Below are 23,058 nucleotides of genomic sequence, written 5' to 3' on the forward strand. Positions count from 1 at the left end.
TGCCCAAGTCATGATTCCTGGAGAGCTCGAATTGGAGGAAGGCTTAGAAAGGCCTGTTAGGATGACTCTGCCCCACCGAAATGGGCAGCTCTGGTCTGGCTCCTCCCCTTCCCCATTCTAGCCCTTGCCCCACTGACCTGTAGGCCATGCAGAAGTCCATAGAGATTGACCAATCGCTGTAACGCTTCCTGAGGACAGAGGAGAGGGTGGGAACAGGGCCCAAGCTTCAGGATGGGAGAACTGCCCAGAAGTTGAGTAAGTGTGGGTGTGGGGACAATAAGACTCCAGACACTTTGAGTTGTAGACTCTCCCCACACCATTCCAAATTGGCTCCAATTTCTCAGACTGAGCATATCCTCCCTTCAGTCTCCTATACCATCAAATTCCCATCTCACCTCCTGGGGGGATCTCAGCTGATTTCCATTTCGATCCTGTAGAAATGGGCAAGGATAGGGAGTGAGCAGGCACACAAGTCCCTGGTGCCTGTCCCTGAGAGCTCTGTGTCAAGGATCTATAGGCCAGCTGTCCCTTTCCCACCCTCTAGCCAAGTCCTGACACCTGAGGACCCACCTTCTGGCTGGCGTCTGAGTCGGCTCTGCAGAGCTCAATCGAGCCATTGAAGGTTCTGGCCTCACCATCTGTTGAGGAGAAAAGGATGTGCCAAGCTCACTTCCCCAGGGCCCTGACACCACTCGGTCCCTGGTACCCCCCCCATTCTCTTTAACCCCTTGCACCCACTACCATGGTCCCCTGCCCTGGCACTCACTGGCAGTGACTCCAGGACTCCTGTTACCGCCACTGTCTGGTTCCACGGGCAGGGCTGGTTCTCGGGGCGTCAAGAGCAGCTCCACTCCAGGCCCCACCAGCAGGTCCTTCAGGCCCTCCACTGAGGGGAAAGAGGAAGAGGTGAGGATAAGAGCAACACAGAACCCTGTGGGGAATGGGAGGGAATGCCACTCACCCAATACATATGGAACATTCCGGCATTTAGGGGAATGCCCCCTGCACAGGCAGTGGGGTCTCACTCATACCAGTGCATACGAGGCAAAGGTCACTAAAGGTGCCTAAGGAGCAGCACAAGTACATGCTGGATGAGAGGTGTCAAACAGGAGCAAAGACCATGCCTCTTCCCCCTCTTCCCAGCAGCTGGCACCAAACAGGCACTCAAGAGAGTTTATGGACTATGTGGTTGACCTCCCCGTTGTCTGTCTAGCCATGTGTCCATATTCTGGGATGGTGAGGGGACGAGCCTGGACTCTTCCCTGGGAGCTCCCTCACCCTCACGGATGGCATCCTGCAGCAGCCGCTCGCCACGAGGGGACTCGAGGGACTCAGAGCGGAAAAGGCCCCTGGGCAGGGTGGGCAGGGGCATCCCACTGCTGCCATCCTCTTCCACCTGGAAATGGGTCATCTCGGCAAACAGCCCGACCTTCTCTTGTAGCAGCTCCACCAGTGCCCGGTCTTTCTGTTGCAGTTCCACTGTGGATAAGGAACAGGTGAGTGCACAGGAAGGCCTAGGGGGCACCCAGAAGAACCAGCAGTGGAGGGGCAGCCCTAGGGGTTAAGGGCCGGAGCTGGGCAGAGTGACAGGACTTAATTTTGGGTTTTTGGCAATTTACAGAAAAGAAAAAAACTTTTTTGGGGGAAATGTAACACATGCACTTTTGTTTTAAAAACAAAAGTAAAACAATTTGTGGCAGGGACTGCAGGTTGTCCACCAGTTTTTATTTTCCCCATCTGCCTTTAGAAAAGGAAGTACAAGTTTTTTTTTTCAGAAAATGCATACACATTTCATCTGGACGCCTGGCTGGCCAGTTAGACTACATTTCCCAGCCTGACTTGCAGCTAGACATTACCCTGTGACTAAATTCTGGCCAATGGATGTGAGTGTCTTCCAGATCTGCCCTTAAAAGAAATGGGTATAAACTCTCCTTGTTCCTTTACTCCTCCCTGCTAGCTGGGATGCAGATGTGATAGCGGGAGCTGGAGTAGCCACTTTGGACATAGAGATGGGGAATTTTCATGTTAAAGATGGCAGAGCTGCACTACTACCCTGCATTTCCCACTTCTGGACTGTTATGTGGAGAGAAATAATCTTCTGCTTTGTTTAAGCAACTGATTTTTGTTGGTCTTTTGGGATAGCAGTTGGATCATACCCTAACTAATATAAGGCCCTATAGTAAAAAAAGTAAGTTACTGTCTCAACCCTGGTCTTCCTAGTTTCCCTTCCCCGAGACAGCCATAGTAATAATACCTTATCTTGCTAGAAATATTACACACACACAACACATAAGACATATATCTATCTCTGTTTTTATACCAATGGTAACATACACATTACCTTGTTTTAAACCTCACTCTTTCCACTTAATATATTTTAGTTATGGATCTACATCAGCGCTCATAGAGTCACCTCACTTTTTAAAATAGTTCCATAGTATTCCATCGTGGATGTATCAAATTATTTAACAAGCTCTGTGGGTGGACTCACTCTTGATTCGCCGCAGGTAAGCCTCATCCTCTGTCTCAATCAGGGGGAAGTCCTCCCTGGATGGGCATCTGGAGGGAGAACAGGTCGGGTGGGGTTGGGGGAAGGAAGCTAGGTTACAGACCAGGAATCAGCCTTCTCTCCTTCCCAAACACACTCTGTGCTTCCCTGGTAAGACCATCGGCCCCACGCCCTGGCTTTGTTCACTCTTGACCTCGCCTTTTCTTAGCACTGATTGTCTGTATTTACTGGGAAGTATGTACTTCTCCAGAGGTCACTGCAGAGGCAGCACAGTGTGGAGGGACAACTACAGGCTTTGGCATCAAGCAAACTGGGCTCAAATCCTGGCTCCATCACTTACCAGGTGGTAACCTATTTCCTCATCTGAAAAATGGGGATAATATCTTCCTCACAGGTTTTTTGTTAGTATTAAATGAAATAATGTAACAGTGCTTTGAACATGGCAGAAGCTCAATAAATCAATTACAAACAATATTATTAATTATAATTTTCACAATTACAAATTCTATTAATAAAAAGGCCACTTACAGATCTACTATCAATGGGAAAGGCATTTTGCATTGTTTTTCTAGAATAGACAATTTCATACTTTTGTATGCATTTCTGAAATATTCAGAAGTCTAAATTGCAAAAGTAAAAGAAAAAAATAGCTTTATGTATTATAAAGTGGAAAAGAATCCATTCCCTGAAAGCTAAAAAAATCACAAACATCCTAGTTGAGTTTATTTTTAGGCATAATCTTCAAGAATCCATTTTCAACATTTTACATGCACTCCACTTGACTTTTTTTCATCACAACAGATACACAGTTGACTGCCTCAAATCTAGTGTGTGTGCAACGGAAACTAAGGATTTGCTGCTTTAGCACACTGAACCGTTTCCTTCTTTCCTCCATTGTATGGAGTTTGTTTGAGACTTGCTCCTCTTATTTCTACTATCAATGCTTTCATTATCCTCTTTTTCATTCATTTTTAGAAAATAGAGACAAAACACAATACAATCCAAATAATAGCCCACTGCCTACAGACCAAGGTGTTAATGCAGCTGAAACTACTGCTGGCTGGCAGGTAGGCCACCATGTGACCGCTCAAAGTATTCCTTTGCTTGTCAGCTCAGGCTGCATTTGAAGGGTGGTTGGGGTTGTCATTGTATAAAATACGACTTTACAGGATATGAGAACATAGATGACCTTTGCTGCCTTGGGCCATCTTCGCTCTCCGCCAGACTCTGCCTCCACCTCTGAACCCTGGGTTCTGTTTCCAGGGAGTGCTGTGGCCCAGGGCCCTAAACTATAGGTACCCTGAGGCCATACACACACTCACACGCGCACACTCTGCTGAATGACGCGGATCCAGGTGCTCCGGTCATCCCGGGATGCCGTGTGGACCTCATACATCTCAGGAGGGGCTGCACTGAGCAGAAACATCCCTTTTTCCTGGTTGGCGATGTCCCGTACGATTAAATTCTGCAGTGATACCACTGAGGGCTTGTCCTGCCAGGCAGGGGAAAAGAAAGATTAAGCCTCGGAATCCTGACCCTTGGATATTTGGGTCTTCAGTCCTTCTGGGATAGCCATAAGGACTGAAGAGTCAGCCTACATTACAAGTTAAGAGCCCGGGCTCTGGTGCCAGCCAGGGAGGACTTAGAACCATATGTGACCCTCGACAATTTAATTAACTTTAAGCTTTACTTTCCTCATCTACAAAAATAGGATAATAATGGACCTTCCTCACAGGTGTAAAAGTGCCTGGACAAAGTAACAATACCTGTTAGCTATTCTTATTTCTTCCTATTATATTATAGTAATGGTTACAGTAATAGCTGTTTGACTCGGGAGGATTCCAGGGTTTTTTCAGGCTTAGGTAGGAAAGCAAGGAAGGCCTGAAACACTTGTCTGTCCTGAGAAAGGAGGAGGAGGAGGGTCTCACCAGGGCAGGAAAGATATACTTCTGGTCCTTCTCTTGGAGAAACACCAGCACATCTGTCATCAGCAGCATCAGCACATCTGGCAGGGGGACAAGGGCCGAAGAACAGTCAGCATTAGAGGCTCTGAGCAGCTGTTCCCCTCTTTCCCAAGGACCAGGCCTATCCTGACAGCTTAGAACTCCTGATGCCCCTCTTCCTGGCCTCTCTTCCCTCTCTTCCCTTCTCTGGCTGCTTCCTCCACCTTTGTAGACCTCCCACCTCCCCATTCTTACAGCTCAGAAATGAGAGGGAAAAAAATGCATATGCTATCAGATGAAACAGCTTCGTGGGCTAGAGGAGACCATAAGGGAGCACCCACTGCCCTTGAAGAAAACCCTCTTTACCCAACTGATGCAGGTTTCTTAATGTGGGGTCTACAGGCCCCTGCGATATCCACTGCTGGGCTTCAGGGCTCTGTAAACCCTCTGAAGCTGCATAAGCAATTTTATATATTAATATAACACGTGTATTTTTCTGGGTGAAAGGGTCCTGAATTTTTGTGAGAGTAAAAAGGATTTCCAGGGTAGAAGGGGCCACCTTTTCTCAGCCTTTCAGTTCCATATCTAACAACAAACTAGCATAAGACCTTTTTGGACATCTGACCTAAATTCCCCTGCCCCAGCATATTCCCACTTCTCATTTCATGCTGGGTAGGGAGGGGGAAAGTTGGGTTCCTCATCCATCTCTCCCACAGTTGAACAATCCCATCTCCTTCAACCCCAGCAGGCCCCTCCTTCATTTTCCTTCTCTGCCCCACCTCCCAAGCTCTCAGATCCTATGAGGTCCAGCATTTTAAGATTGAGGGGGGGAACAAAAGTCAAGTCCATAAAACTCAGATGTCACAGTCCAGAAAACACATTCTCACCCTTTGCCCTTGGAGATCTTATTAAATTGTGGGCACACACAAGGGGAGGGCCTTTGCTAAATGCTTCAGAAATAAAGCTCTCCAGCCTTGCTATTTTTAACCCCCCAAGGTTTACATTTTTAGCTGCTGCGTGGGAGGGATGGGAAGGAGAAAAAAGGATGAAGGAAAGTGCCTGGTGGAGAGTGCGGTACCCAAGCCCATGGAGTGGGGGTTTCATGACATGGGACAGAGGCTCAGGCAGGCTCTGGCCTCGGTAGCACAGTTGACTTTTGTCCCTCATTCCTCACCCCTAAATGAGGCCTGCTACTCTCTTGCCTTGCTTTAGGTAGGAAAGACTTGTCCAGTGCAATCTGGGAAGAGAGCCTGGGAAAGCCTGCTGCCAGCATGTCCCCTCTGCTCTTTTCTCTCTTCTCCACCCTGCCCATCCTTCACTGGGCTCAGGCCCCTCCTGTGGGCCTTCCCTGGCTGTGTTCTCAAAGCTCCTGCCCATTCCCCAGTCCTGGTAGGTGGGATTCCAGTTGGAGGAACCAACTACCCCGATCTTATCCTCTGATCCTGGGGTTTCTCTGTCTTCCTCATCAAAATAGGTAGCTCTCCGGGCATGCAAGGACCAAAGAAATGAATACATGCTAATAAGGAAGTCCCTGTATGGTCCATGAAGTTAAATTCAGACTTTTGCTGCAACAGAGAACATTCTCTCCTCCCACTGGGTCTCACCCTGGGTGTAGGGCTGCATAAAGAGAGGTCCTAAGGGCCGATGCTTCTCCCTCTCTCTATCTGACTGTGGACTCTTGCGCTGACCACTGACCTTTGAAGCGTCCAGTCGCCGTCTTCCAGAGCAGGCAACCATCGTGGATGAGTTTGCGCCGGAGAAGCTCCTCTCGGCCAAACGGGCCCTTGCCAGGCACTGGGGTCTGGGCCCGAGGGTCCATGCGGTTGTAGATCTCCTGTAGGCGGGCCCCTTTTTCCAGTTCGTGCACATCCTGGTCCACATTGGACAGCAACTCCTTCACCAGCCTCAGTGCTGTTGTCAGGTCCTGGCGCTCCTCCTCCATCCCTGGTACCGGGGTCGGCATGAGGGACGGCTCAGCCAGCTGCCCTCCAGCCCCAATTCCCACTGTGTCTCGATCCCACCTTCAGAGGCTGCCCAGGGTTCCACACCTGACCCTCTCCCTTCCCTTGATTATCCCGAGCCTTTTCTCACCCCAGATAGCCCCCTCCCCGCCCCCTCCCGGGGCCCTCCCTCTCACCGTGGGAATGCTGCAGGATCCGGTTGATGAGCACCGGGTACTTGGTGATGCGCTGCGTCACCAGCAGGATGCACTCCTGTACCCCATGCCGTTTCAGCACAGCCGAGCGGGTCACTTTCTACAAGGGCAGAGGCAGGGCTCAGGGCCAGAGTGGGGCCAGAGGGGAGGGCAACAGAAAGAATGCTGAACTTGGAGCCTAAGCTCTGGTGCTGGCCCTAACTCGGCCATTTACCTCATGCTGGCTTAGGTGACTGCATCTGGAAAATGGGGATAACAATGCCACAGGTTTATTGTGAGGACCAACCAGACAAGGCAGCGAAAAGTACTTGCTCTACCACTATGAGGGCTTATGGTTGACAGGATCCACAAGCGGACCGGTCCACAGGGGTTGGTGAACACCTGACCTCCGTGTGGGGGGCAGCACACACATGCTCCCCCAGGAGTGGGGAAGGCTGGGTTTGGGCCACTAGAGAAGGCTCTGGGTGTGATCCCTGGAGAGGTTTGCTCACCCGGATGAACTGCTGGAAGCGTTTGTCTCGGGCATATAACTCCTTATAGAGCTTTAAGGCCTTGGTGTGGCGGCTACAGAACTCTGAGTAGGTCTTACGCATCTGCTCTGCGCTGGAACCTGAGAACTAGAAGTCGGGGAGCAAGGCTGGGTCAGCATATCCCTCAAAGCCACACCTTATCCCCTGGACACCCTCCAGCCTCCCGCCAAACAGGCTGGCTTCCTGCCTCTCCAGCCCTCCCTGGCTCCACCCCCTAGAGTTTGGAGGCGAGAAATACCCACTCTAGTCACACCTCCTGCCATGAATGTTGCCCGTGGGTCCTGCCTTTTCTCACCTGGCTGATGAGCAGGTCACCCAAGCGATGGATGACAAAGTTCCGGGTGCTGCCAGGGCACAGGGCCTGGCGTCGGCGTTCTAACAGTTGGCTGAGGAAGCGTGTATGGATGTCAGTGAGCTCGTCCACACAGGGGAACAGGCCCTGGACCACTCCCAGCTCCAACTGTAGCTCTTCCAGCATCCCCGTGCGGAAGAGGCGGGTCATAATCTTCAGTGTCCGTACATGGTGCAGCTCCGTCTGGATTAGCTCTGTGGGGACAATGGGACATTTGGCCTCCACCCTGGCTGGGCCACAACTGGTGGGGCCTAGGCTGGAGACCTCCTGGCTCATTTGAGGTTTTCAAGGTCCCTTCCAGGTTAACATTGTGCATTATTATGATCTTAGATCATTTTCTAATCATTTTTTATCTTTATGCCTTGCCATCTCAAGCTGTAAGCTGTTTTAGGATAAGAACTGTGTGTCCTCTGCCTGTCTAGGTTTCCCATAGTCCCCAGCATGGTGTTGGGCATGGAACAGGCAGAGAGTAAAGACTAAGAATTGACTTGAAGGAAGGGATAAATATAGGGCCTTGGAGACCAACAGCCCCAAAATGTGGGGGCCTCATAGCAATTTGTGGGATGCCAGGCAGGGTTCTGGAGGCCAAAAGGATAAGAGGGAAAGGGTCTTGAGAGGTAGCGGCTGGTGGAAGAAAGGACACAGAACACAGGACCTAGGGAAGAAAGAGAAGTCTAGGGGTGGTCTTCTTGGCTCACCGTAGATGACATCCTGCTGCTTCATCACTTCCTTTTTATGCTGCTGCAAGAAGCTGCTGTCCACAGCAAGGCTCCAGGAATCAGCTGCAAAGTCCTTCTCCTCCATCTCAAAGTCACTCATCAGCTCATTGTAGATCACCTCTGCACCTAGACACCAGTGGGGGAAAGAACTCAGAGCCAAATTCTCTCCTCCAGGTTCTGGGCCCTTCTCTAGATCCCTTCCCGCCCTGTCGTTCCCAGGCCTGATCCCACCAGCTTCTCGTCCCCAGGTATCCCCCTGGCCCGGGCACCGTCACCTTCATCGATGAGGGACTCCACTGATAGGGTTCGGTTTCGCATGTTGAGGGAGTCTGTGGACTGGGAGAGGATCCGGCGCAGCCCCAGGGGAGACTCATCATTGAAGTGTCTGAGGGAAGTGGAGGCTGGCTGCATCACCCCAACTCAGGCAAAAGATCCCTTCCCAGGTCAGGAACTGAGGCTGGGATCTGAGAGGCAGTCACCCCAAGTTCTCCTTACCTGTCTGTCTATAATTCTGAACTCAGGGTTGGGAAGGACCTCTCAGCCCCCCTGGGCTCCACTGCCACACTCTCTGTCTGCCTGGCTCTCCCTTCCCCAAGCAGAGGCTCACCCAGCAATGTTGGTGGTGGAAACACTCTTGGCTAAAGACAAGGAGGAGCGGCCGCGGCGGGAGCCAAGCAGGGACTGCCTGAAGCTGTCGGAGGGGTAGATGGCAGAGCTAGGCCGCTCCCGGGTGGTGGCTGTGGGGGGATATGGAGCAGGCACACATCAAACCTGGTGGCGTCCCAGGATTCAGGCCTCCCGGGCTCCTCAACTGGAATGAGGCCTTCTCTCCCACCCCACCCTTAGCCCCCTCCAGTCAAAGAAAGATGATAACAGTAATGCCACCTTGCATTTGTGAAATACTTTCAATGTTTACAAAGAGCTTTTCTTATCTCCTCTCTTACAGCAACAAGCCTCCGAGCAAACTGAAGCTCAGAAAGGTTAAGAGATTTGTCTGGGGTGACTCAGCTAGTGGCTGAGCAGGGACTCAGACTCTGGTCTTTTTGACTAAGCACCATCTCCTTCTGTTAGACCAAAGCTGTCTGAACTGACACTTGACAGCTGCCGCCAACACTCCTGAGTGCAGTGTAAGGAACTGATAATAATAACAGTAATAATACAGGACATGACCAGGCTCAGATAACCAGCCATCTAAGCCCTCATCCCCATTTGAATTCTCCTGTCCTGCCCCTAAGCCCAAGAGTCTGGACATCCTTTATGGCCCCCTCCATCCGCTTCCAATTGAGGAGAGGAAAGTGCTGTGCCCAGGAACCACCTCAGGGGGGCAGCAGAGCCAAGGGCTGAGAGGCTGGGTTGAGGGTCCTAAGGGGGCTTCTGCATGCCCTCACTACTCACTCTTACTGCGAAGTGAAACAGACTGCAAGGCAGTGTTGTTCTTCAGCAGGGCAGCTTTCTGTTGCTGTGAGACAGAGAGTAAGAGAGACACCAAGAATAGCTGTCATCCAATGGTCACCCCCACAGGCATGGAGCAGAAGCTGGGAGGCTGGTCCCCTTGGGAGAAAGCTGGTATGATGGCTAAGGGCATCAGGGTAGCTGAGCCCAGTGCTGGGGGGATGTGTCTCCAGCAATAGGCTGGCCCCCTCGGGGCCTGAGGCCTGGGGTTGAGGGTCTGGGCTGCCCCATGGTGAGAAGAGGGGTTGAGGAACACAGGGTAAGGAATGAATGGAAAAGGCACGTGGGTACCGCATACTCACTACCCTCTCCCCCAGCCCTCTGCCCTCCCTGCCATCTCACCTTCTGCTTGACCTTGGTACAGTTGGCGAGGGTGTCTTTACAGCGGTTGTGGATAGTCACATTGCAGGCTGGGAGGGTGGGGTAGAGAGGGTAAAGGGAGGGCCGGGTGGTACAGGAGGGGACACACCCACATGCAGACACCCATCTCCCCCTGGCCACACAGTCTCAGAGACTCTCCCCCCTTCCCAGACTTCTTGACCATCACCACACTCCAGTCCCTCTCCTCCCACCTACCCCATCCTTCCAGCAGGAAATGAAGTGAGGGGGTATAGGTGTTGACCGCAATTAAGCAATCAGGAGGGGTGGGCAATCCTGACTCAAAGATGACCTATGTGAGGTGGACTAGAGGGAAGTAGGGGTTACTGGCTGCCAGAGATGAGCTCAAGAAGCACAAAGGTGGTTGAGAATGACAGATGGAAGAGAGGACGCCCACGGAACAGAAGATGGCACAGGAGCAGCTGGGATGGGGGCTAGGGGCAGAGAGGGGGAAATTAACATCCCCCGAGCATCTAGTAACTGGTCCACATTTACTGGATCCTAATAAGTCTGTGAGGTAGCTTCAATCATCCTCATTTTACAGACGAGGAACCTGTCACCTGGAGAGCTTAAACCATCTGCCAGAGGTCACACAGCTAGTGGTAGAGCTAGGATTTAAACTCAGGTGTGCCTGAATCCAAAGGCTGCGTTCTTTCTGTTGAACCACACATATGCGCATGAACTCTGGCTGGGCCTAAGCAGTGTGAAGGCTAATGGATCCAGCGGTAGAGCGGGGACAGGCCATGCCCTGCCCCTCCTTGCCAAGTCCACCTGCCTTCTGCACAGCTCAGCCATGCTTGCTACAACTCCAGTCAGTCTGCCTTCTTCCTTCCAGGCCTGGGGAGGCCTGTTCCCTGAGGCAAAGCCACAGCTCCCACACTCCATCTGCTGCTCCCCCATTACCCACACCACCTTGCCATGGGGGAGGAGAGGAGAGGAGAGGAAAGGAGGAGTAGCCAAGCCTAGGCACTGGGACCACTGGCTGACCCTTTCCCGACATGCCCTCAGCCCTTGGCCCTCTCCAGCTTCCCCTCCCCCGTCCAACAACACCGGAAACTCTGCTAAGTCCTTCAGACAATACCCAGCACCACACTCACTTCCACAAATACAAGGCGAGCAGGGTGGGGCAGAGGGGCAGACAGAAGTGGGGGCTGGTGCTGCCCCCACCCCCTGAAGCTCCCTTCCCCTACCCCCAGTACCCAGTGTCTCTGGATCGAACCTCCGCTTTCCACCTGCTCTCAAAATAGCGCTTGGTGCCCGCCTCCCCGGTTCCCCTGGCAACAAGCTTCCAGATTGGGAATTCTGTCAGGTCTCTAGAGGGATCTAGATTGGGGTTTCCTCCTCATCCTCATAACTCTAAGTTGAGCAGTGAGAAAGTAGGGAGGTCCCACTGGTTCTTTCTGGGGGTTCCTGCCCCAAGTGCCATAGGGATTTAGAGGCTCTAGCTTTTGTCCCACTGTTCATTAGCAGGTCACAACGGTCACAATACCTTCAGTCCTGCTCTAAGCAGAAGCAGCTCTTTGGCATAAATTTGGGGGGAAGGGGGGGCAGGGCACGGGCCCTCTGTACAGGCATCCTGGGGAAGGAAGAATTCCTTGCTTGAACTTCCTAAAAACAGGGCTACCCTCAGATGTGGGTGAAGGTCAGGAGATCTAACCCCTGTCCCCCAACACACATGTTCCTGTGGTATTCTCTTTCTCACTGTGTATCAGTCAGACTGATACATTTGAGACAGAGGGTCCTGAGTCCACCCCCTGCTTCAAACTGCAGAGATTTAGAGATTTCAGCCTCCACCAAGTCAATAGAAAGCAAGGGACAAGGGGACCCTGAAGTCCTGAATGTCCAGTTCTGCCCAGGAAGATAGGCAGAACCAGCTGGAAGGCTGGCAGCTTCCCACCCAGCTCCCCTATCCTCCCTTCACTGCACCCCCCCCCTACCCATACAACATTCCTGCTCCTTCTCCAGTCAGTTCCCTGACCCTCAGCAGCTGTTCAGGGAGCTGGGGGATGCCCAGCGGACGACAGCTGCAAGGGGAGGCCATCCCAGCCCCCCGTCCCCCAGATTCCCAGCTACTCCTCCTCATGCCATATTCCAACCGCCACCACTCCCAGGTGGGAGCAAAAGGGGGAAAGGATCAAGCATCTGGCCCTGGCATTTGGGCCATTCTGGGCCTGCGAGAGGAGAGTGACCCTTATGGATCCAGGACAAAAGGACAGATGGAAAGATTAGGGTCAGTGGGCAGCGAGTCAGAGTGACAGTCAGGGTCCAAACAACTTACTTGGGCAGATGAGGGCTTCCTTGGCTGTGATGCTCTTGTTACAGGCATAGCACATGGTCATGCCCGAAACAGAGATGGTGGTGAAGAGGTGCCCGTTGGTATAGCGGGCATCCTTGGCTTCCTTCATCTTCTCCTTTTCCCGGGTCTGTGGAAGGAGTGAGAGAGACAGGAAGTGAGGCTGGAAGATGCCAGGGTGCCCGACGGGTCCAGAGAGACAGGCTGAGGGCAGAGGTGAGGGAGCAATGCCTGCCTAGTAAAGCAGAGCCTGAAACAGGGTGTCAGAGACAGCTGTAGCCTGAAACAGGGTGTCAGAGACAGCTGTCCAGGAGTGACCAGCCCAGCCCTGTGGGGGGCCTAGCTGTCCCCTGACCTACCTGGCCCCGGCGGCTAGGCTGCCTCCTGTTGCCACTCATCTCCCTGGCTCTAGACCTCGGCGTCCTCACTCCACCTTCCAGCCCTAGCTCTGCTCGCCCCCGAGCTGCTGTACTCTCTTCTCTGTGCCGGGGGAAGATGCGCAGAGAGGAGGGGAGAGCAGGGAAAGCAGAGGGTGCCAGCTCACCAGCGCTTTCAAATCTATGGGAGTTAGCTCCTCTTATAACCATGACAACCAGTGTTGGAGCCGCTGTCTCCGTGGCAGTCACAGTGGGGGGCAGGAGATCCCCTAATTAGATTGGCTGAAAGGGGCAGAATGCCACCCCCAACCCAGAGGTCAGGATCCCAAACCTCTAACGCTTCTGCACACACTCAGCCAAGGTGCACATGGCCTCTGTGTGGGAGGCAGCATGTCCCCTGCCGACCTCTAGGCAGGAGGAGCCTGGTTTTGGTGGTCTCTCCTCCAAAACCTAGGAGAGCTCCCTCTATTCCTCTCACACAGTTAGTCTCTCCCAACTTAGGAAGTCCTTTCTGGCATCTACCCTCCATCCCCCAGGCGCAACGTCAGTTCTTCCTGCCCTGGTCTCCGTGGAGATGGGGCACACTCTGTGCCCTTCCTCAGAACCTCACAGGCTGGCGTTTCCCATCTCAGCTTTCTCTTCTCCTGCCTCCTCTTGGCCTCTGTAGGTCGAGGCATTCTCCCTGACCTCTTTTCTGTCCCTCCTCAAGCCCCTGAGCTTCCCAAAGAGCCTAGGAAGGTGCCAAGACGGGATACCATTCTTCCCACCTAGTCCAGGACCTTCCTCAGTGGTCACTTCAGATCCCTGGATTTTCCCTCCACTCTTAGAGGTCAGAGAGCTGGAAGAGGAGCTGACAGGACCACTCCCTCCAAGGTTTCCCTGCCTTTTGGAAACTAAAGAGCGGGATCCATATTGCTGAGGCTGAGGGTATAAGCCCCAAGTCAGAGGACACTGGCTGGGGCCCTGGGACAGAAAATTAGAACTCAGGTCAGGGCCCTCTGCCTGGGCCTTAGCGTCCAGTCCTGACTCTGCTCCAGCCACACCAGCAGTGAAGAGGCGGGGGAGGGGAAGAGATGCACTGGCCTGGTGCTTAGGGTAGAAAAGGGAAGTGCGGAGGGGCTGAGTCAACAGCACAGGGGCCAGAAGGCACTGAGCCGCGTGCCCTAGGGTCTCAGGGCTTCCTGGTGGCCCAAGATCCTTCTCTCTCCTGCTTCGCCTCAGAAGCTCCAGGTTTGTCTGGTGATGAGCGAACCCAGAGGTCTTAAGGTCATTCTCCACCCCGATCATCCATTTTTCTTTTCTCCTCTCCTCTTCCTTCTTCTCTTCCTCTCTCCTGCTCTCCTTCCCATCTCATGGTCTCCCTCTCCCACTCCTCCACCTCTGCCTTCCCTTTCTCACCCTCATTTCTCCTCCACTGCCCCTGGCTTCTCCCTCCCCTTCTCCAGCCAGGCCTGGTTAGGGAAGCTGACTTATCTCTAACGTTCCAGGCCTCCCTTTTTCTATTCTGGTACCTACCTATCTGGACCACTAGAAAATTCTCCCTTTGGTCTAACTTCCATCTATCTTGCTGCAAATTATAGCTCCTTAGAAGATCAAATCGTCCTCCGAATAACAACCCTATAGGACCTCAAAGACTGAGTCCAAATGTCTCTTCTCACTGCCCTACACCACCCCTTCTCCCCTCCTTTCCTGCCCTCCCAGCCTTCTCTATGACACAAATAAAAAGTCCGAGGGGCTGGCCTGGTGGCACAGTGGTTCAGTTCAACACACTCCGCTCCAGCGGCCCGAGGTTCGCAAGTTCGGATCCAGGCACGGACCTACACCACTCATCAGGCCATGCTGTGGCAGTATCCCACATACAAAATAGAGTAAAATGGGCACAGATGTTAGCTCAGGGCCACTCTTCCTCAAGCGAAAAAAGAGGAAGATTGGCAACAAGTGTTAGCTCAGGGCCAGTCTTCCTCACCGAAAAAAGAAAGAAAGAAAGAAAGAAAGATAAAAAGTTTTAACACTTATTACGTTTGAACTAAAAGCAAGCAAACAAATGTGAATATCATATTAAAAAGAGCAACATGTCTGGATCAGGGTCAACTCCAGAGTGGGCAGTGCTGCAGATCTGTCCTAATGCTGCCACAGCTCCCCCTTCACCCACTGTCTGCCCTCCAGCCTCAGGCCTCCAGGAGCAAACACCTGGGAAAGAGGTGGGAATGGGAGGGAGAGGACTGGGCAGCCAGAACGGGGTCTCTGGTGGCCTTTCCCTCTCTGGCGTCGATACCCCATAGACTGACAAGACCAGCTTCCTCCACCTCCCAACACTCACCCTCTCTCCAAGTGACCCCCTCTCTAGGTGGGCCAGCAGCGGGCAGCAGCCACAGCGGCAGCACATCCCAACACAGGCACTGCCCAGCAGCAAACGGCCCTGGCACTGCCTCGCGCTATTGTCCTGGAGGCAGCCTTGCCCGCCCAGGGCTCGGCTGGCAAGGATAGAAGGACACAGGGCCTGCTCACCAGGGGTGCCTGCTCCAGAGATGGAGAGAATGGGCTTGTCTGGTTCTTTGTCCTACTCTTTTCCAGGTATTCTTAAGATAATCACATTGGTCTCCCACTTAACCACCCACCAGCAGGACAGCCCTTTACCTCCACGCCCCAAACTGTCCACCAAGAAAAGGGCCTGTTACCCCACAATTCACAACATCCACCCCCAGCACTCAGAGGCCCTTCCTGCTTGGTTCAATCCTCTGCTGTCCAGCGTCTAGAATAATTCTTTCTCACAAGCCCTCACGGGAAGTCTTTCTTGCTACACAGGCTTCACCTACACCACTGCTACATCAAGGATGAAGGGAATAAAGCACCTCACACAATGGCTGGTATACAACAGGCACTCAATACGTGTTTAGAAAGGAAGGAAGGAAGGATTTGGATGGATGGATGGACACCAAGACATGGGGTCCCAGCAGCACCCTCACCCCTGCTCTTGGGACCCCCTCATTCCTCGTCAGAGCTTCAGAGCCTTCAGTCTCCTTGTCTCCTTTTCTCCCTCCTCCTGAAGGGCTCCCAGCCCTTCTTCTCTCCTTCTGCTTCCTTTGAGCTTAGACCCTGAGAGATTCCTCTGGAGGCCAGAAGAAGGCCAACCCAAACCTTCCTTCCATTGTCATCCCAGACCTTGGTCACTTTTGAGAAAGAAGGACGGGGCGAACAGCCGATGATTCTGTGACTGGCGGCTCAAAAGCCGAAAGGCAGGGGCAGTGTCCCCGCTTCTCTGCACTCTGCCTCCCAGGCCAGCAAGAAGGAAAACGGTGACATACACGGAAGACAAGGCAATGCCAAAGCCTGGACTTGGGCTTCCTGTGCTCCCAGCGGGCGGCAGGTGATGGCAGAGCTGACCCAGAAGACTGAGAGCCTCTCCAAGCAAGGCCTATGCTCTCAGCAGTCCTTGCTCCTCCATCGGGTATGTCCAAACCCAGACCTCGGGGGGAGTCACGTGGTGCTCAGAATCGCAGCTGCTCCAGCTGCAGCTGGCAGCAGCCCCTTCCCCAAGATGGTGAAGCCTCTGTCCAGGCCCTCTGTATGGTGACCAGAAGGCCCCTGGAGGGTTCCACTGGGATTCGAGTCATCTGTGGCTCAGCCCCTGGACAACAGGGGTCCGAAGTCATAGGCTGCAAAGGGCACTGAGTCATGGGGGATGAGCTATAGGGCTGGGAAATGAGGAAAGAGGGGCTTCCTAGGCACAGGACTGAGAAGAGGGCTTGGGATGGTCTCAGCCAGACTCGGCTCCTTTATGAGCTTCCAGGGACAAGATAAAGGCAAGAGGCTGAGAAGGCGGCCAAACGGAAACACTAACGCCAAAGCCAGAAACAACACAAAAAGACATCGCGGAACACACAAAGGCACTTATTAAATGCCTGCTTGATGAATGAAGATGAGACGCCGGACAATGGGGGTAGGCAGATTGGGGAAGCAGAAGAGGGGCGCTAAGGGCCTCAGGGAATAAAATCAAGCTAGAGACCCTGAGACACAGGCATCCTGGACCACAGCCTGCCCCCCACCCGGCCACACCTGTCGGGTCAGGAGAGAGAGACAAGCAGAGAGGGAGGGGGGAGTGATGCAAACAGACGGGCATTTGTGCAGGCGAACAATAGCTGTGCCAGGACTCCCTGCCCTCCTGGCACAGGGCAGGCCGGCTGAGTCGGGCAGGGGGCAGCTGCTGCCTGCAGCCCCACCCCCACCCTCCCCCAAGGAGACATAAACAAACGCAGAAGGGTCCAGCCACCTCCTCTCTGCCATTTCTCTTACCAGCTCCAGGAACCCTGACCAGTGTGCTCACTCAAGCTCCTAGATGATACTTTAAACCAGAGACTGAGGCTAAGAATGGAACTACTTCCTCATGTCCAGAGAGCAGGAGCCCCTACTTTGGTGACCACCATTCAAAACAATAACCCAGACCCTCTGGGACAGACAGACACACACACACCAACACACAGGTCATGTGCATGCATGGCAGTCACACATTCAGATCTGTCCCCTCCCTGATTCCAAGGTCAGGATTCCAGGGAAGCCTCTTTAAATCCTCTGGTCAGCCCCAGTACGTCCTTCTCTAGGCACCATCCAACACCCTGCAGTCACTCAGTGACTTCCCTAAGCCTTCAGCTCCCTTCCCCCATTCTTCTTCTCCCCTCTCCCTCAGCTCTTTCCCTAACCTCCATGACCCCTAGAATCTTTTTCTATGCCCCCAAAAGCCTGAGCCTCCCAGGAGACCCCCAATTCCTCAACTTTCCTCCCAAACTGCCAGCACCCTCAGCTCACTCCTGGGCTCACCCAGCCCTCCTCTCCGGCTCCGGCTCCACTCCTGGTCCTGCACACAAAGCCAGCCACCTCTCCATTACTCGGAACAAAGAAATACTCTCTTCTCCTCTCTCACGACTCCACCTGCCCACCACACTCCAGTGCTGGGTTCCAAGAGATTTCAAGGGGACCCCCCCAGCCTCTAGAGGCATCCTTGGATCTCTGGCCCCTGCCTGCTCTTAGGCAGGAAAGGACCCTTTGTTCTGAGAGGAGTGAAGGTTAGGGTTTGGGGGAGGAGGGAGGGAATAACAGGGCTAAAGAGAGAAAGGGGACCTATGGGGTTTGGGGCCTGTGGAGGTAGGAAGTAGAGCAGAGAGAATTGAGGGGGCGGATGAGGACAGCCTGGAAGAATAGAAATAGAGTGAAAAAAAAAGGAAGCGTGAGGAGGGGGAACTGCATAGAAAGACTCTAGGAGGGTGGGAAGGAGAAAGGGGCACCGTCTACTTAAATTTCTCCTTCTATAATGAGGTCCAGGGGAGTCAGGTGAGGAATGGGGAGGGGAGTCAGACCTTAGCTCTGACCTATCCCCTCAAATAGGTAGCAGGGGAGACCATCTTCCTCAAATAATCTCACTTCCAGCGGGGTCCCCCTCTACTTCCCACCACAGTATAAAAAGAAAAGAGACAGCTGGTGTGCTTGGGGGAGGGGGGAAGAGGGGATCCAAGGTTTGTTGGCTAAGAACCCACTCCCCCCTTCTGTAACCACAGCTTTCCGGAGGTGGCCCTCCCCTTCCGACCAGCCAAACTGACAACTACCCTCCTCCAGTGGCCTCTTTGCCCTCTCAGATCCACCCACTCAGCCCTCCACACTCCACCCCCAGCCAGAGTCCCAACACCCCCCCAACCACGGCCAACCCCAGGACAGAAAGAGCCAAGCTTCTGGATTCCCAGTCCCCCTACTACCAAAAAAAAAAACAACACGGCGTGAGGACCAGGTATCTGGCCCCCCATCTCCTCCCAATAACGGAAAAAGGACCCCAGTACCTACCCTCCCAGAACCCCTCTCTACATCCCCTCTCCAGGTCTGCCCCTCCCACTGGCTCCCCCATGGCTTTCCTTTTTAGGGTGGAACCAAATTTCCGTGGTTTCAAAAAACCTCTCCGCCCCCCTTGGCTCTACTCCAGGGTCTCAGCTCAAACGGTTGAAAAATAAACAGACTTTCAGAGCTGGGGCCTGGCCTGGCGCAGGGTTGAGAAGAGCCTGTCTGCCACCCACTGTTCCACCACACTTCAGCCACCTCTCGCCTGGCCTCTGTTTGTCTTAGGCCCTACTCAAACCTCCCAGTTGCTTTCCTGTTAGCAAAATCTTATCCTAGCCCCCTAAGAAAAAGTTCCAGGATGGAAACCTCTCCCAGCTTAGCCTCAAGACAGGTAGCCAGGCTAGGAGCTACGTGGGAAGTGCGGGGAGGGGTTTCCATCATCTTTGAGGGGACTGCTCCCTTGCCTGGGATCAGCAAAGACTGGACCCCCGCGGAAGGGCAGTGGGGTCAGAGAGAAGCCACAGATTAAACTAGTTCTAGGCTGGGTCCTGGCCCTTCTGAGAATGGGTACAGTGTGGGTGCCCTGAGCAGCTGGGAGGTGCTGTGTGCAGGCACCAGCTTCCTCTCAGCTCTCACTTATTCACCTACAAGTCAGCTTCATCATTTCCTGGGGTCTAGGGTGTGGAGAGGTGGGCCTGGGTACAAAGACAAGGATAAAGGATACTTGGAAAGGAGTGGCCAAGAGGTCACGATGGAGGTGGGAGGTGGGAGGCAAGGAGTCCACCCAGACTCTTGAAATGGTAAGTGAACCGGCCCCAAGATGAAGAGTGAAGAGAGCTGGGGGAGGGGGATGAGGGACAGGAGGCACAGTGCGGAGTGGGTCAGCCCAAGGGTTTCAGATTGTGAGAACAAGGAGCTTGGAAAGCTGGTGGGGCAGACAGGGACAGGAGACCCTGTGTTCCAGGAACAGGGGTGCTTAGGGCCCCTAAGGATGCAAGCAAGGATCCCAGCTACACAAAGACCTCTGCTCCCTTCACCTGAGGGTGATGGCTTGGGGGCAAAAGCAGTCCTTCAGCCGTCTTAACCCCAGACACCCGCCCACCAGAGGGGAGAACTGAATCACAGCTGGAAAGTCCATTTGCGAAGAGAGGAGGAGCTGACTTTTGTGTCGGAGGGGTGGTTGTGGTAGTGGTGGTGGCGGCGGCGGTGGGAGGAAGCCGGGAAACCACCCCAGCCCACCCCCTGCGCCGGATGGCGGGGACAAAGGGGGAACGACCCAGCCAGCGACCGCGGGGTGGGGGGACGCCGCGCGCTACCCGGTGGGAGCCGGGCGGAGGGGGTGCCGGAGGAGCTTTCGCCGCCCCCACCCCCATACGCACACCTCCCTCTTCCCGCGCCGGCCCTTACCGGAGCAACTTTCTTTCGCGCGGCCCCAAACCCCCGGTCCCGCCGGATCGGAAGCGACCAAACCCGGGCCGCTCTCTCCCGGGATCCCCGCAGAGAATCGGCGCGGAGCTGGAGGCGCGGGTCGCCTCTCCTGCTCCCGCAGCCCCCTCCCCACTCACTCTCAGTCCCCACCCACCCCGTCCTGCCGCTTGCCCAGCCAACGCTCCGCCGGATCTTGGCGCCCAGAAAGCAGGCGAGGAGCCCCGGGGTGCGCTGCGGGGGCCGGGGGTCGAAGGGCACCCAGAGGAGCACGGGTGGAGGGAGAGGGGTCTCAGAGCCCACCTTGCTCGCCAGGTCTTTGCTCCGGTCGATCCGCGCCCGAGTGAGGGATTCGATCCGAGACATAATCCGCGGGGGGAGCCCAGGAGGACGCGGCGCGGACCCAGGCGTCCAGCTATTGTGGGGGAGGGCGGGGGAGGGGTCCGCCCCGCACGCGTCGGTCTCGGGGACAGGAAGTCTGACTCCCCTCGCCCGGCACCCAGCGCCAGTTCCTCAAACCGAGTCTCCTCCCCCGCCCGAGCTCAGGAAGGGGAGGCGGGGCGGCGCGAGGGCGGGTGCCGCCGCGCGGGACGGGACGCCTCGGGCTGTGCAGGGCAGCTAGAAGGAGTACTGGGTCGGTGCACAGGTTCGGGAGGGCCCTCTGCCTGTTTCCCCTCCAGCACCTCCGGGCGCCCTCTAGCCCCAGAGACCCGCCTCTGGGCCCTGGTTTTCCTAAAACCCACCCCGGCGCAGCCCGCAGCCCTCGCCCCACCCCAGATCTTCTCTCTCCCCTCCTCCCCCTCCGTGGGACTTCGGTCTTGAAAGACCTGCAGTCCGGAGGACTCCGTCTGCCCCCAGCTCTGCAGGGAACCCGAGACCAGTTCCTTCCTGGCCTTCGGGGACCCATCAAAGCACACCAGAGCCGACTGACCCCTTTTACGATTGGGGGCAGGGGTGGGAAGAGGACAGAGAACTAAAAGAGGAACTAAAGGCTGGTCTTTAGAAGGCGTGAAGGAGAAGATTCACTCCCAGAGGTCGAAGAATCAGACTGGGAGAGCAGAACATTCTCCCAAAGCCCCCAACCCTCTGGGGCCTCCCTGACCGCACTCTGCCCATTCCCCTCCCCAGCTCCGCCTCTGCACCTACTTGGGTGGCCGGGGAGGAATTTGCCACCTTTACTGAAGGCTAAGAAGCTGAGGAAGTCCTTCCTTGTGTCTAACCCCAGTTCTCTCTGTTACAAGTTAGGCCAGAGCCAAAAGACCAGAAACCAGCCTGCCCCAGTCAGGGGGCAGTTGGGGTATGGCCAGTCTCTCCACAAGAAGGGGGGTGGAATGGAGCATTCTTTCTGGACCCTTTGCCCCAGCCTGAGCCCACCTCCACCCTTGGTAAGTTTCCTGCTATTAAGAAAATTCCTCCTCCACTCTAACTATAATCACCCACATTGCTGTTCATTTCTGCCTCTCAGGGTCTCTGTTTCTCTGGGGAAACCAGAAGGACAGAGGGCCCTGGGACAGAACATCCTCTTTTTGCAGGGTCCTGCCTGATTCTGGTCCTAAGAGGTGTGGGAGAAAGAGGGGGAGAGAGGAGGCCCAACCCAGATCCAGAGGCTTCCTTCTCCAGGCTCAGCAGCAGGGCCAGGCTGCAGGTTTCAAGCCCAGCTCAGCACTCTTGTAGGTGCCAATTTTAGCCTCTGCCACTATTTTGGGCTCCACTGCCTCACCACTGGCTGAGCTGGTTGGGCTCCTCACCCCCAGCACCACCCCCACACTGCTCCTCTGGCTTCCCCTCCTGCCTAGCAACTCCTTCTCCACCTCCTTCCTCACCCACTCCCCTCTTTAGGATCCTTATATAGCAAAGACCAGAGAAAAGGAGAGGAAATAACCATGCCCTTTCTAGGCTGGATGGAAATTAGAAAGCAGAAAGGACTTTCTGGGGGCCATGAGGGAGGCTGATCCTCCAGCCTTGCACCTGCAGGGGAGACCTACTGGAAGGCCCTAGGAACTTCCCCAAACCAGCAGTTCTGACGCTCCAGAGCCCAGATCCCCAGACTTACCTCCCCCCAGTGGGCAGCCAAGGCTGAGGAATGTACTAAATTTAAAAGCAGACAGCCAAAAACCAGAATCCTGGCCTCATGGCTCCACCCACAGGGGGCCCAGAGACAAGGGGTGGGCTGGGACCTCAGCTATTCTCCCAGGATGGAATCTTAAAGGGCCAAACTCCAGTCTGGGTATCCAATAAACCTGGGACCTAAACCCCAGGGTGTTTTGAGGGACCTCTCAGTCCCCAAAGTCAACTTAGAAGGTCTCTATGAAAGAAAAGGACCTAATGCCCCAACCCTTTTCTGTTTCCCACCCCAGTCTTCAGTCTACTTTCCATCCCACTTGCTGTTTGTTACCCTGCCCCTCGCTTTAGGCCCTCTTCCTCCTCTTAGGAGATGAGTAGCAAGGAAGAGGGCTTGGGGGTGGATAAAGAAAACCATTCTACCTTTAAAAACATGTGGGCTTTTAGTGAGCTAGGCCTGCAGCTTGACTTAATTTCTATTTTCTGTATCCTCTGGAACAATGAACCCTTTTCCTTGGCATCCCCCGCCCCTCTGTTCAAACCACTTTCATCTCCCCTCTAGTCCTATGCAGTGATACCTCCCAGATTTTCAGAGATTATTTTTAAGACACACAAAAACAAAAGCCAACCCTACTTTCTGCCAGAATTGAAAAGTAGCCACCACTTTCTTTAGCTCATTTAACTTGACAAATGTGTCCCCATATTTCAAGGGTGGGGAGATGGCCCCAGGGAAGAACCTGGTTGTCAGAGTCTTCGCCAGTAGGTGAACAGAGAGAGCCACAGGGCTACCCGGGCCCAAGCACTGCAGGGCCCAGAAGGAAGTTTATTTTTCTTCTCATTACTCTGGGAGGGTTAATGTGTATTCTGGGAGGGGATGATTAAGGCATAATTGACTCCGATGGCCATCCATCAGAATACAGTGGAAGAAGGGAAGACGGGGGATAAACTTTTATGTTAGGTTTACTGGCAGAGGCAACATTATATAGTCAAAGCTCTGGGTTTGCAATTCAGCTCCATCTCTTACTAACTGTGGGATCTTGGGCA

The 23,058-nt window shown here is 54.2% G+C and overlaps 1 protein-coding gene across 3 annotated transcripts in view; it reads right to left on the reverse strand.

The window, feature by feature from the left end:
- ARHGEF2 (Rho/Rac guanine nucleotide exchange factor 2) overlaps window positions 1-23,058 on the reverse strand; it is a 37,372-nt gene that overhangs the window by 3,041 nt on the left and 11,273 nt on the right. Inside the window, exons 1-19 of one of the 3 annotated variants that reach the window (XM_058539414.1) lie at window positions 20,257-20,611; window positions 12,317-12,461; window positions 10,003-10,070; window positions 9,604-9,667; window positions 8,816-8,945; window positions 8,484-8,593; window positions 8,188-8,334; window positions 7,433-7,683; window positions 7,099-7,224; window positions 6,590-6,707; window positions 6,148-6,396; window positions 4,438-4,514; window positions 3,832-4,001; window positions 2,492-2,559; window positions 1,279-1,479; window positions 767-886; window positions 571-638; window positions 396-431; window positions 138-188 (exon numbers count right to left, since the gene is read on the reverse strand). In XM_058539414.1, coding sequence (XP_058395397.1) covers window positions 138-188; window positions 396-431; window positions 571-638; window positions 767-886; window positions 1,279-1,479; window positions 2,492-2,559; window positions 3,832-4,001; window positions 4,438-4,514; window positions 6,148-6,396; window positions 6,590-6,707; window positions 7,099-7,224; window positions 7,433-7,683; window positions 8,188-8,334; window positions 8,484-8,593; window positions 8,816-8,945; window positions 9,604-9,667; window positions 10,003-10,070; window positions 12,317-12,461; window positions 20,257-20,319 — 2,262 coding nt within the window. In that variant the 5' untranslated portion in view covers window positions 20,320-20,611. Of the gene's footprint in view, window positions 1-137; window positions 189-395; window positions 432-570; window positions 639-766; window positions 887-1,278; window positions 1,480-2,491; window positions 2,560-3,831; window positions 4,002-4,437; window positions 4,515-6,147; window positions 6,397-6,589; window positions 6,708-7,098; window positions 7,225-7,432; window positions 7,684-8,187; window positions 8,335-8,483; window positions 8,594-8,815; window positions 8,946-9,603; window positions 9,668-10,002; window positions 10,071-12,316; window positions 12,462-20,256; window positions 20,612-23,058 lie in introns of those variants that run through there. The other 2 variants (XM_058539415.1, XM_058539416.1) reach the window with 2 other exon arrangements.

Source organism: Diceros bicornis, chromosome 4, assembly GCF_020826845.1.
Source record: "Diceros bicornis minor isolate mBicDic1 chromosome 4, mDicBic1.mat.cur, whole genome shotgun sequence".
Classification (NCBI taxonomy): domain Eukaryota; kingdom Metazoa; phylum Chordata; class Mammalia; order Perissodactyla; family Rhinocerotidae; genus Diceros; species Diceros bicornis.